This window comes from Boleophthalmus pectinirostris, unplaced genomic scaffold (genome assembly GCF_026225935.1).
Source record: "Boleophthalmus pectinirostris isolate CB_2022bp ecotype Guang Dong unplaced genomic scaffold, ASM2622593v1 HiC_scaffold_23, whole genome shotgun sequence".
NCBI lineage: Eukaryota > Metazoa > Chordata > Actinopteri > Gobiiformes > Gobiidae > Boleophthalmus > Boleophthalmus pectinirostris.
In genome coordinates this window covers 18,160,764-18,173,627 of record NW_026571207.1, presented here as the reverse complement: position 1 = coordinate 18,173,627, position 12,864 = coordinate 18,160,764, and the positions used below count along the sequence as shown (strand labels likewise).

The following is a 12,864-nucleotide window of genomic DNA, read 5'->3' as shown; positions in this document are numbered from 1 at the left end:
TTGTGTTTCTGTTTTTTTTTTTTTCATTTTGATTGTTTTTATTGCACTGAAAAAACAAATAAAACATGCATATTTCCTCTGAACAGTCTTGCATCTGCCCAAACCTGGCTCTTATTTGGCCTTCTCCTGCTTGTTTCCATGGAAATATTATTCCTTTGGCTATAATCATCCATAGTATGACATAAAACCTATCTCTGTTGATTATGTTCCAAAGTATGTTTTTTAATTTCTATTTCCATGGATATGTACAGGTGACATGCCATCTCCAGAAAGTAGCTTTAATGAAATCTGTTATAATTGCATGTTGTTTCATCTGTCTCACAGTAAAGCAAACAACTCTGAGATTATTGCCGTTCCGAGGCACTGTAGAGCAGATGAATTGTGTTAAATCATGTCACATTTCTATTCAATTCTGCATGTATGTGTAGAGAGGAATTTGTCTAACCAAAAAGCCCTGATAACCTCTGTCAGGTTCACATCTAAAATGTTGAAACCCACCTGATCCTCCCTGTTTGCATAATTTGTGTACACTGTATTTTATTATTATGTCATACTACGGACAAAAAGTTCTGTGTCTAAATGAATGACTGATGTTTATGTAATGCAAAGATGCTTTATTGGGCTACTGAGAGATGCTTGGCTACTGTGTTCAGATGTGAGATGAAGAGCAGGACCCTGACGTGCACCCAACATTTGGCTGTGCACATGAGACTGCAAAATACATTAAGAAGTTGCCGGGCCACTTAGAAGCAACAGGGTTGACAGGAAGATCTGTTTCCAAAGGTCAGACAGGTGGGGCGTATCCACTAATGAACAGATATCAAGAAGACCAAGTTGAAGAAATGAGAGGGAGGAGCATCCTGCAGTGCATAAATAGGCCGAAGCACTTTTGGAACCTCGCAGTCACTGTTGCACACAGCTTCACGGAGCACTGCCCTCCTCCCTCCTCACCTGCTGCACTCTGCTTCTTCTGCTGCTACTTCATTATCAAGCTTCAAACAAGTGAGTAATTTATGAATTGCTACTACTGCATGTTTAATAGTTATGGTACATCAAATGTCAGTGTATGCATAAAAATAAGTTTCTCTGTTTTAATCTACAATCCCATTATTGAAATATTGTTGAAATATTATTTGTTTGTTGTTTCCATGTCTTCCCTCTCCTAGGTCTTTTTCTTCTTCTTCACTTTGCATCTATCTCTATTATGGATCCTATCATTTACTCTGTTTATCGCCTCATCCTGATGGTGGCAACGCTGGGCCATGGAATTCTGCCCATGCCCGTCCCCACTGACATACCCATGTGCACAGCTTCAGAGCCAGCCCAGTACAATCTCACCTTTACTGGGAAGTGGAGCCAATCAGCTTTCCCCAAGCAATATCCTGTGTACCGCCCCCCTGCACAGTGGTCTAACCTGGTTGGTAAGTCAAGAAAAAAAGCATTCAATCCTACAGTTATAATCAATGTAATCCTTTGCTTGCTTCAACTGGTTCCTATCTTTGTTTATCTGCTTTTAGGGGTAACCCACAGCTCTGACTTCCACATGTGGCAGCGTAATGACTTTGCCAGCAACGGAGTGAGGGAGTTCAGTGAGAAGGGAGAGGCCTGGACCCTCATGAAGGAAGTGGAAGAGGCGGGAGAACGCATCCAAAGTGTTTACGGCATCCTCTCTGCGCCGGCTGTTGTGGGAGGAACTGGCCACATGAGCACTGAGTTTGAGGTGGTGGCCAGGCACTCCTATGTAAGCTTTTCTACATCTTTGCTGCATTTTAGATACAGGAGTAAGTAATCTGCCATATTTACATACTGTTGCTATCTTTCTTGCAGCTGTCCTTTATTGTGCGCATAGTTCCGAGTCCAGACTGGTTTGTGGGTGCAGATAGCATAAGCCTGTGTGATGGTGACCAGTGGAAGGACAATGTGTCTCTGGAGCTTTACCCCTATGATGCTGGGACTGATAGTGGCTTTACCTTCTCTTCCCCCAATTTTGAAACCATTCCACAGGATAAAATCACAGAGGTTAGACTTTTGTATTCAAATCTAGCTGACATTGTTTCCTGAACCATAAATTAATGCTCCTGTCTTTTTGTCTGTTGAATAGATTACATCTTCTTTTCCAAACCACCCCGCCAACTCATTTTACTATCCCCGACTACGGCACCTGCCACCTATTGCCAAAATCACATTAACTAAAATAAAGAAAAGCAATCAGATCATCAATCTGCCAATGGAGCCCACCCAGTCCAACCAACTTCCAACTGGAAATGAAATTGAAGAGAAACTTATAAGTAAGTCAGAAGACAAAGTATCTCAATCTTAAAGAGTATTTTGGATGGGCTTTGATAACTCAAATGAAAGTATTTGGTAACCGTTGGAGAAAAAGCTACCTACAGCTGCAATTAGACTTTGATTAGTTCTGAGCATCAGAAAATACTAATGGGACATCTGGTACAATCAAAAATGGGGGAATCTGTCAAAAACAAATGTTTTACTGTTAAACTGTTAAAAATTATGATGCTGAATTTTCCACATGATTGTTGGCATTTAACATAAACTATGGAAAAGCATACAATGCTAACAAAACAAAACACCAGCACATGCTTAAAGGGCAATACAACAAGAGGCAAACATTAACATCTCTCTCATCTCATCTTTGACCAAAGTGATAAAGTTTTTCAACTGATACAATATAAATTTGTCCCCTAGACAACATACATCAACAAACAGATGAATGGGCCAAAATCAGATCAGGTTTCCTGCTTTAGTCTCTTAGCAGGCCCTAGCTCCTCTCTGCTCAGATATATCTTATTCTAATGTAATACCACACCATATAACAGAATGTCAGTATATTGTCATTAATTATTATACAGATCTTTAATAAAATTGCTCTGAAGTTCAAAATTTGTATAGACTTGACTTGCTTATTCCACCTCTAGTTGGCAATCCACTGAGCCTCCACCTTCTGTTCTCTGTTACTCAACTCAGCCTGCAAAACCAATCAGTTGTTTGCAAAGCTGGCCCAGGTTGGCCAAAGAAATAAAAGCAGACTGTTACACAGGTTCAGTGGTTATAGCCCTGTTGTTTCTTATATAAAGGTCAATACAAACCAATTAATTAAATACAAGAATGGAGCATGGAAATATGCCTGAGGCTGATCATTTATTTATTTACAGATACTCCATTGGACTGCGAGGTGTCAGTGTGGTCTCCCTGGGGCTTGTGTAAAGGCAAGTGTGGAGAATCAGGTGTGCGACACCGCACTCGCTACGTCCTTATGCACCCAGCCAACAATGGAGCAGCCTGCCCTCTGCTGGAAGAGGAGAGAAAATGTTCCCCAGATAACTGCTTATGACTAAGCCAGGAAAAGGGGGAAAGTAAGGAGAGGAAAGTCAGGAGAAAAAAGAAGGACCGAAAGTCCAGGAGAGGACGAAAAAGACAAAGACAAGGCAACAGTAAAAGGTCTGTTAGCTATTTGAATGTAGAATAAATCTCAAACAGTGACTACTGATCCAGGGTCACAAGTCTTGCCTCATAGAGAGATACACTGACTAATGGAGATGTGATGCTAAATTCTGAAAGATGTAGTGTAGCAAAACTGCTATTAGACATCTCTTCAAATTTCTAAATTATACATGGTTGGAAATTCAAGAGTGGCACAGAACACTGCCAAGAAGCCCAGCTAAAGGTTTCTTCGACCCTGTAACTTTTAATACACAGTTTAATTAGTTGTATGTTAAAACTTGTTAATGTAAGTAAGCTGTTCTACTTTTTGTCTTTCTTCACCAAAAGGCAAAATGCCAAAATATATATTAATGACAGGATTTTACCTGTTGTGTACAGTCTTATTTCGAATACATTAAAATTCAACTGAAGTTAACATGTTTGTAAATAATAAAAATGTAAAAAACTGAAATATTGTGAATAGTTCTCTGTTTATGTTAATACAGTCCCTAATAAAAGCTGAAATGACACCTGCACCTACACTCTAGTAGATAGAAGAGAATGCATTAGACGTTAGCTCTGAAGTTCTTCTGATGTTGAAACTAAATGATTTACGGAGTGCAAAGAAACCATAGTCAACTTCCTGACCCTTTCTGTAGTCCCCATGTTGGGTAGGATTTGCTGTGATGAGGTGTGGGCTATAAAATGGATAAAGCTGATCACCAACTATTTAAAACTATCCCACAGCTTTTGATTTACATCATGACCAGCAAGTAAGCAAGGAAGTAAGTCTTTATTTATATAGCACTCACAGACATTTTCTGTCCCCAAAGATGCTTTACACAGCATTATTCATACAGCATTATTGATTCACTCTATACCCTGGTAATGGTAAGCTACTATTGTAGCCACAGTTGCCCTAGGGCACACTGACAGAGGCGCAGCTGCCATGCCACTCGGGGCCATCGGTCCCTCCGACCACCACCATCACTCACACACACACACACCACTTTCATACTAGGCAATGGGGGTGAAGTGTCTTGCCTAAGGACACAATGATTGAATTGACTGTATTTAACTCACCATGTAGCATGTTTTGGGTTGATGGGGGAAACCGGAGCGCCCGGAGGAAACCCATCCAGACACGGGGAGAAACATGCAAACTCCACACAGAAAGGCCCTTCTTGCTGTGAGGCATGAGTGCTAGCCACTCAGCCACCGTGCCGCCAGTAAGTGCCTAACGTATAAAAATATTAGTTTATTCAGTGGGATCAGGCTGTCTCTTGGGTATTGCTTACTTTTCTGAAATACTCTTTCTGTTATTTAAGTTTTTCAAACAAGATAACAGAAAATACAAATGTGATTATGTGAGCATCACTTACAATTTGCCTTTTTCAATTCTAGTTGACTACTGTATTGTAAAGTGATTGCAAATGACAATTATTGCACTATTGTTAATTTAGCTACAAGTGCAAGACATATTGAAAGTCCATTTAAACCATATGAAACCAAAAAGACATTTAATATTTCTGATATTCACATTAAGGAGTGACAACTATTGCAGATGCGAAATGTGACTTCACTTCAGAGTTCACTTTATGAAATGATCTCATCCCATCAAACTCATTTTGACATAACTCCAATATGTCCTATGAGCTAAGAGATGGAGTTATAAAGCAGAGCCATTGAGTAGCTCTTAGTGGATGTGTCTAAACCAAAGTAGCCACTCATAACATCAGAGTTGAGAAAATAGTGAAAGAATAATGTACCAAGTTATAAAAAAACACATACAACAGTTTTACAAGGCAATTATAATATGCTCACTGACTTATATTACACAATAGTCATTGCCAATTCTAGATTCAACACTATCCTTCAAAAGTCATGTTAAAAAAGTATCCCAGGTTATCCAGTTTAACATTCAGAACTTCCGTCATATCAGGAATAACTGCAAAAACTTATTTCTATTCAATGATTATCTCTCACATCGATTACTGCTTAACTACTTGGTCTCTTGCCTGCCCCACAACACTTAAAACCATTGAAAACCTCTATAAAAGAAGTCTAAAAATACTTGACAAAAAACCCATTTCCCACCACCACTGTCACATACTGAAAAAGCACAGGCTTCTAGATTTTAGCAACATGGTCAAACTCAAAAGGACTTGTCTAATTTATAACGTTCTACACTCCCTGGCACCACCACCATTAAATAATTACATTAAACGTAAAGACATTTCAATAAGAACCACACGAGCCACCACCAGGGGTGACTTGGTCATACCCCAGAGACGGACCACCTTTGGTCAGAATGTTTTATCTGTACAAGGTGGAAATCTGTGGAACAGTCTTCCACTGACCCTGAAAGAATGTCCCACATACAGCTCTTTTAAAGCTCAAACAAAAACTTGGTTATGGTCAAATCAAACATGTACACATGTATAACTGCACTGTGATTTTAATTGTTTTTCTATGTGCAATGAATGGGAACTGTGCAATGTATGGGAACTGTGTAATAATGGGAACTGTGCAATAATGGGAACTGTGCAATGAATGGGAACTGTGCAATGTATGGGAACTGTGTAATAATGGGAACTGTGCAATAATGGGAACTGTGCAATGAATGGGAACTGTGCAATGAATGGGAACTGTGCAGTGAATGGAACTATATAATGAGTGGAGTGTGCAATATTTTAGTGTCTGGCCCCCTGTGACCCCAGCCCTTGGGACAACGGATGGAAATTAGCCTTAGGCTACAATCCGGTGTGTTTACATTCATGTTGTCATGTTTGTTCATTAACATGCTCTGTCCCAATCAAATAAATAAATAAATCAAATCAAATTAAATTCTAATGAAAACCACATAAAGGTCGAAACACATTGATATGTCACTGAAAAGGGATTTTTAACCTAAAATCAATCAATCAGTATTATTGAAATGCTACCAGGATGTTTTATATATATTATAATATTTTGTTCACATTCTATATCATACTATGTCTTTACTGCAAGATAATCACAAAATTCAAATATTTTGGTTATTCTATTGAATCAGAAAAGTTGTCAATAATACACTGCTACTGCTATATAACACTTAAACAACATCTTTCATGTCAGTCACCATCTCACTTTTATGAGTTGAATCTTCTGACATTACAAGAAATCCACATTTTTTTTCAGTTTTACGTCAGCCTTCAGATAAACCAGTCAGCACACCAACTCAGTGACTTATCACAGTTTGCAGCACCTGCTTACTTCTCATACATTCTCACAACTCTCTGTAGTACTACTGCACACCTCCTTAAATATTTTTTATATACTGCCTCATAGCTTTGTGTGAACGAAGAATATGGATTTTCAATGTTCTAGCTTTCTTGTTCTGTGTTACCTGATGCTAGCAGCATCCATGTATTTTGATCTTGGAGAGCAGGAGGAAAAATGTATCATCGATGAATTTCCTGAAGACATGCTTGTGACTGGTAGGTCCAGTTGAGATCATGTTAACCTGTAAACAGAAACTTGTATGAATATAGTTTGTGAAAACTAGCTGACGCTAAATAATGAAATAATATAATTAGTGATTATTCTTTGAAAATTGTACCTTAAGGTTATTTCTTGTTGGAGCCTTGGGATGTGAAGGCGTTGAGCCATTCTCCTCACCTTGGTGTAACTGTGACAGTCAAAGATCCAAACTTTGAGGTAGTGAACATGCTTTTCATTCTCAAGTTCTTTCTTTTATACACTTTTGGTGTTTTGTGCAATGACAATTGTACTGTTAAAGGCACTATGCACTATGTAAACATGTTCTGGTACGAGTCCAGCATCTGTTGTGTCCGTGGAGAGACGGTAGGGAGATCGCTTTCCCTGGAATGTAGCATGGCCTATTATGTAATTAAAATTATATTTTTTTTTTACAATAAAACAATACCTTGAAAAATATACACTCTACTGTAAGGGGGCCCATTTCTCCATAGACTGAACCTGTAAATTAGCTTGTCTCCATAAAAAGATAGATAGACATAGATAAGTCTCATATCACACTGTGAAAAATTCCAGGCAGAGCATCAAGATCTCCATGGTGATGGAGACAGACTATCCACCCGAAATGCAACTTTAAACTAAGCTTTTGTCTTTTAATCAGTGGCAGGATCAAATCAAATGCACATGTCAGTGTAATACACTGTACCCTAATTTCACTGGTTGTGACAGGAAAAGAATTTTCATCTGACTGTTTTGCATCAATGCCCTTGATGAGAAAAAAAAATAATAATAAAAATAACAATAATATAGAGTTCACTCTCTTTTTTAGGTTGTGATGTCCAAACGATACAGTAAATTTGGGAAATTCACATTCACTTCACATGATTCTGGCCAGCATTACCTGTGCTTTCAAACCAACTCAACCAGGTTTTCTGTATTTGCTGGAGAGCGGCTGGTGAGCTTTGCAGTTTCATGAAAAGATGGTAAATATGTACATGTCAAATGTGTAATGTTGTACTTAATGTGCAGAAGCTACACTTGGATATTCAGATGGGTGAACACTCAATTGACAGAAACACAGACAAAACAAAAGACAATATGGAAATTCTGGAAAACAGTCTCAGTCACCTGAGAGATCAAATGGTGTACATCACCAAGCAGCAGGAATACCAGCGGGTAGCATGATTTTTCTATTTTATCTGCAAACTTTAGAATGAAATTGTTGCTGTGAAACTATTATTTTTCTCTCTTTTAAACCTGTGCTTTAGGAGAAAGAAGAGACTTTTCGCCAGATTAGTGAGGACACCAATGGCAAAGTCTTGTGGTGGGCAGTGGTCCAGACGTCTGTCCTGCTGGCAGTGGGCTTCTGGCAGATGAAAAAACTCAAAGATTTCTTCATCGCAAAGAAGCTGGTTTAATATGTGCTATAACATGTAATAAAGTTGTTTGAACATTTAATGTGTATTTTAAGTTTGGTTTTAGCCTGGCTGTAGGAAGCGTGTTTATTTCCGTTTTGGGTCTTGTTATTTGTTTCTTGTGGTAAAGTCACACATATAAAAATGTGGCGGTATTTCTTTACTGAAGCGAGATCAGGACCAGAGCTACAGGCGACGTCCTGGTGCGTGCCTGTGGTCTCGTTAGCTAAAGGTTATAGGTGAGATCAGGTAAGCAATATAATCAAGTTAATAATAAAAATATGCTGATTATAACTTGAAAACGATGAGATTTTATCTCACCAACTGAAAGAATAACGCCTTTGTTTTTGACGACCTAGCTGTTAGCACATGTTAGCTAAATTAATTTGTTATAAATATTAGCGACGAACAAAAATCCCCCCAGACTCGCGGTTGCCCAAGAACAGCTTGGGCTAATTTAAAAATAAAATGTGAAATTTGAAATGAGTTTCAGGTTAAAAACTCTAACATTACCTTCACGATGAGGTCAGGATGATTTTCTTGACATAACAGCAGTGGCACTTTTCTGATTTTACATTGCAGGTGAGCAGATGTCTTTCTGGATCTGTTGCAATTTCTGTTTCCACCCTCCAGGCTCTGACCGCAAACTCGCCGTAACAACATGTGGACATCTTATATGCAGTGTTTGTTTTCAGAAAGGTAAAAATTGTATGCACATGACGATATAGCGGAACTAACTTCTCAAATAAGAATTAAACTTTTAACTTAAAGAAAACACGTGACCAAAGAGGGACATCTATTGGACTTTGGGGTTATTGCATCAGTAATTCATAATTTAATTTAACCTGGTTATAATAACCTTCAGTAAACTGAGATTTAGTTGTTGCAGACATTATTTATTAGGAATTGGATACACAATACTGATGGATAGTAACTGATATTATAGAAATGTTCCCCTTCTTTAGGTACCCAAGGAACTTGTCTAATATGCAGTGCAAAATGCCAAGTATCCCCTCTTTCTGACAAGGTAAGGATCACATCATTATCTGTATTATTTTTAATTCTTCTTTATAGAGATTGAAACAGCAAATTAAACAAGGGCAATGAAAAGTAACTTGTGCTTACTAATGTGAGAGGTACAAAAAACCTAAAACTGACCTTCTAAATTAGCCCTGAAAGTGGTATTTTCACAAACAATGGGCACAAATTGGCAGTTGTTTACACATTATATATTAACTTGCATAATTGTTTATTTGGAAATAAAGTTGCTCTAATTATACATTCAAATGCATTATGTAAAGAGTTACTTTTTCATTAGCTCTGACTGTGTAGAGCTCATGAGCTCTACATTGGTACAATGGTAGATAGTTCACAATCTACCACTTTACTGAAATTTGAATGCTGACCTTTTTTCAGAGCAGCTCTGAGGTGAAAGCACTGTTTTCTGATATCAATTCTGTTGCCAGCAAGCACTTCACAGAAATCAGCAAGGTTATTGCCAAGAATTATATATCTAAATTAAATGCTTTTATCGTCTACTTGGTATTTTATGCTCCTCTCATTTTGTAGGTAATAATGTTCCAAGCAAGACATCAAAAGAGGCTACTAGCATATTACCAGCAAAAGGCAAGAGTTTTATTTAACCCAAATGTTTTGTTTTTTCTTAATATCTATATGTATATGTAGATAAAAAAAATAGTTTATTCATTTCATTTTAGAATGAAAAACTTGAACAGACTTTAGTCAAGATGAAACAAGAAATGCAACAAATGATGAAGTATGTTTATTCTTATCATTTAACTATTCTTTTACTTATATATAAAATAAAACATTTGTATTTTTGTATTTTATACATAAACATTGTATTTATTTTTCAAAGGAAACAAAATGAACAGAGTGCCTACATCAAAAAGTTGGAAAACTCATTTCAACATCAGAGGTAATGTTGTTGCCTAACCAAGAGACTGTTTTAGTAAAGAACACTACTATGAAAGGAAGTTACTAAAAATACAAGCAGCTCCAGATGTTTAACCTTATCATACACTAGGTGTCACTCTTGACCCACTTGTCTCTTACTAAAATAAAGCAGAGAAGGGTTCCACTGTTTTTATGCAGGGGCTCCTCCTCTGCACAACACACTAAAGATGAAAGCTATAATACAGTACGAAAATAGCACTTTACAATACTATGACACCTCATAAAATACCACCAGTATTTTATGTTTATTCTTACTTTATATTTATGTCAGTTAAAACTCTTGTCTTGTCTTAGTACCAAAGCTTCAGTTGCTCAAAAGAACCACAGTTCTCGTACTCCTCAAGGAAATCAGCCTGGTAGTTAATCAATTCCTGAAATAATCCAAATGTGCTCATTGATTTGACTTGTTGATAGTGATTGTTGTTCTGATTACTCGCAGTCATGCACATCCCCTTCAGTTCTCCCCTGAGTTTTTCAGTTCACTCCTCGACTGCCATTTTGTGAGTAAAAAATGTACTTTTGTATACTCAGATTGTCACTTTTCTGTCTTGTGTGGTTCCTTGTTCCTTTATGTGGCCCCTCTTGAGCCTCCTTCATGCCCCAAACCTCATAATAGTGAGAGTGTGTGTTGAAGGTATTGCACTGTACAAACAAGCTTTATCCTGGGTTCAGCCCAATGTCTTATGTTAGCTTTAGCTGCTGTATAGCTTTGCCATGCCCTGGAACTGTCTATACACACACCTGAAAAGCCAGGCTTTGCTTGGCTTTAGTGAGGAATCCCTATTGGGTTTCCTAGCACAGTATCGATTTTATATTGCAAACATTGTTTTGGCATCTATGACTTCATATATTTTAGTATAAGTACACAGAGTAGCATTAGACACTGTAAAACTGTAATAGCTGTCATATATGTATATTTAGATCAATCGAGAAGTTGACATAAGGAACATAAAATATATAAAATGTGCTATATACTACATGTATTGCATTTTGTTTATCAACAGGACTAAAAACATGGATGTGGATGAAACAAGTTTGTTCAGAAAAGTAAGTTATTATATGTAGAAGTAAATGTGGAACCTGTGACAAGCTAAGCTGCTATATTTTGACTGCACAATAAGTAAATAAAAGAAAAAAAGCTCTGCCAGCTGCTGTCCCATCTTTAATATTATTATGCAAATATTATATAATTTAAATCCCTGTAGTAGATTTATTTCATGCATTGTGTTCTGACAGAAAAACACAAATATAACTACTGTTTTCATTTCAGCCAAGCAACTCCACTTCAAGACTGTCCTTAACTAGCCCTTCGCAGGAAGGACGCATGGGTATGGGCATCTCCGTTTGTTGCATTAATAATGGTATACTGACACAATTCTATGCCATCACCATGTTATCGCATTTTTTATTATTATTACTCAGGAACAATACCCCACAAAATCTTCAATCAAAACAGGTTGGCCAACCATTCTGCCAGCTCAGCCTCAGTTAGGTTTGTGGAATTACAAAACACATCTATATATATTTTTTTATAAATGCTTCTGTGAATCAATTTATTAATTTTTTTTTTACAATAGTCCTTAAGAATATTGCTTTACGCTGTGTTCATACATTTAAGGCTCACAGTTGTTGTTTTTTCAGTCATTTTCAGACAGCACCAATCACCCCTGAAATTTCATTCAGTTCAGGATTGAAGTCCCCCATCTTCAAACCGCCAACCAGTTTCAGGCATCCTTCTATGTCCTCTCTGGTTAACCTTCCACCATAACAACTGCACATTGTTCAGCAATCTTCTCTTTTTAATAATTTTGGACCTTAATCTTATTCTGTATTTGTGGTAATAAATGTTAATTGTGTTTTGTGTCAAATCTTATTTTACAGTTTGATTTGATTATTGTATTTTTTTCACTTATTATTATGTTATATGTGTTGATACAGACAGTCCTTAATCAGTCTTCTAGTAAAGACCCTCTAGGCAACAATGTAGATGTGCGTTTTTAGCCGACAGTTGTACGTAAGGCTGCGAGTGTCTGTATGAGAACCTGATATCAGCTGAAGTCATCCTGGCGCAGGGCTGATGTGCAGAGGCGGGTGGCGGGCCAGCCTGATGTGTTCAGACAGGTAGATTCTCTTTTTGTCAAGCAGCATTTTGCCTCTATTGTCCCCTGTTGTCAGCATGCTCAACTGTGTCTATTGAAAGGGGCTCAGGTGTGACTGTGTGTGTGTTCTGGGGGCAGTGCGGATGAGGGGCAGGGGTATTGTACAGAGCCAGTAGGCCTGATCCTTCTTTGCACTCCAGCAGGATTTAAAGTTGTTTCCTGTTTTTGAAGCGTCCACTTAGAGAGAAATGGTTCCCTGGGGCAGACTAGGCTGTCATAGTGTCACACATTGAAAAGGAGAGGACTAAATTATAATAATGTCCAGTGAAAATTACCAAGGCACACTGTCTGCTTTGGGTGTGATTATGCAAACAGAGCAAACATTTCACAATAATCCACACTGCACAGTCATGTCTATTGACTTTACCCCATGGACACTCACTTTCTGTCAC

General features: G+C 37.8%; 3 protein-coding genes across 3 annotated transcripts; all 3 read left to right on the top strand.

Moving 5' to 3' along the window:
* Positions 1-1,201: 1,201 nt before the first annotated feature.
* spon2b (spondin 2b, extracellular matrix protein) lies at positions 1,202-3,385 on the top strand. Its single transcript, XM_020923543.2, has 5 exons — positions 1,202-1,421; positions 1,518-1,741; positions 1,828-2,019; positions 2,102-2,288; positions 3,174-3,385. Exons 1-5 carry the CDS (start codon positions 1,205-1,207, stop codon positions 3,350-3,352), a joined length of 999 nt encoding a protein of 332 aa, XP_020779202.1. The 5' UTR covers positions 1,202-1,204; the 3' UTR covers positions 3,353-3,385.
* A 3,462-nt stretch (positions 3,386-6,847) lies between these two features.
* On the top strand, positions 6,848-8,339 carry si:ch211-255i20.3 (transmembrane emp24 domain-containing protein 11). The gene is made up of 5 exons (XM_055159011.1): positions 6,848-6,929; positions 7,049-7,140; positions 7,751-7,876; positions 7,951-8,097; positions 8,190-8,339. The coding sequence occupies exons 1-5, from the start codon at positions 6,848-6,850 to the stop codon at positions 8,337-8,339; spliced, it is 597 nt and encodes a 198-aa protein (XP_055014986.1).
* Positions 8,340-8,484: 145 nt separating this feature from the next.
* On the top strand, positions 8,485-12,081 carry LOC110159039 (probable E3 SUMO-protein ligase RNF212). Its single transcript, XM_055159606.1, has 13 exons — positions 8,485-8,585; positions 8,919-9,035; positions 9,302-9,363; positions 9,753-9,827; positions 9,906-9,962; positions 10,055-10,113; positions 10,216-10,275; positions 10,608-10,669; positions 10,753-10,813; positions 11,318-11,360; positions 11,584-11,641; positions 11,736-11,805; positions 11,955-12,081. Exons 2-13 carry the CDS (start codon positions 8,927-8,929, stop codon positions 12,079-12,081), a joined length of 843 nt encoding a protein of 280 aa, XP_055015581.1. The 5' UTR covers positions 8,485-8,585; positions 8,919-8,926.
* Positions 12,082-12,864: the final 783 nt, after the last annotated feature.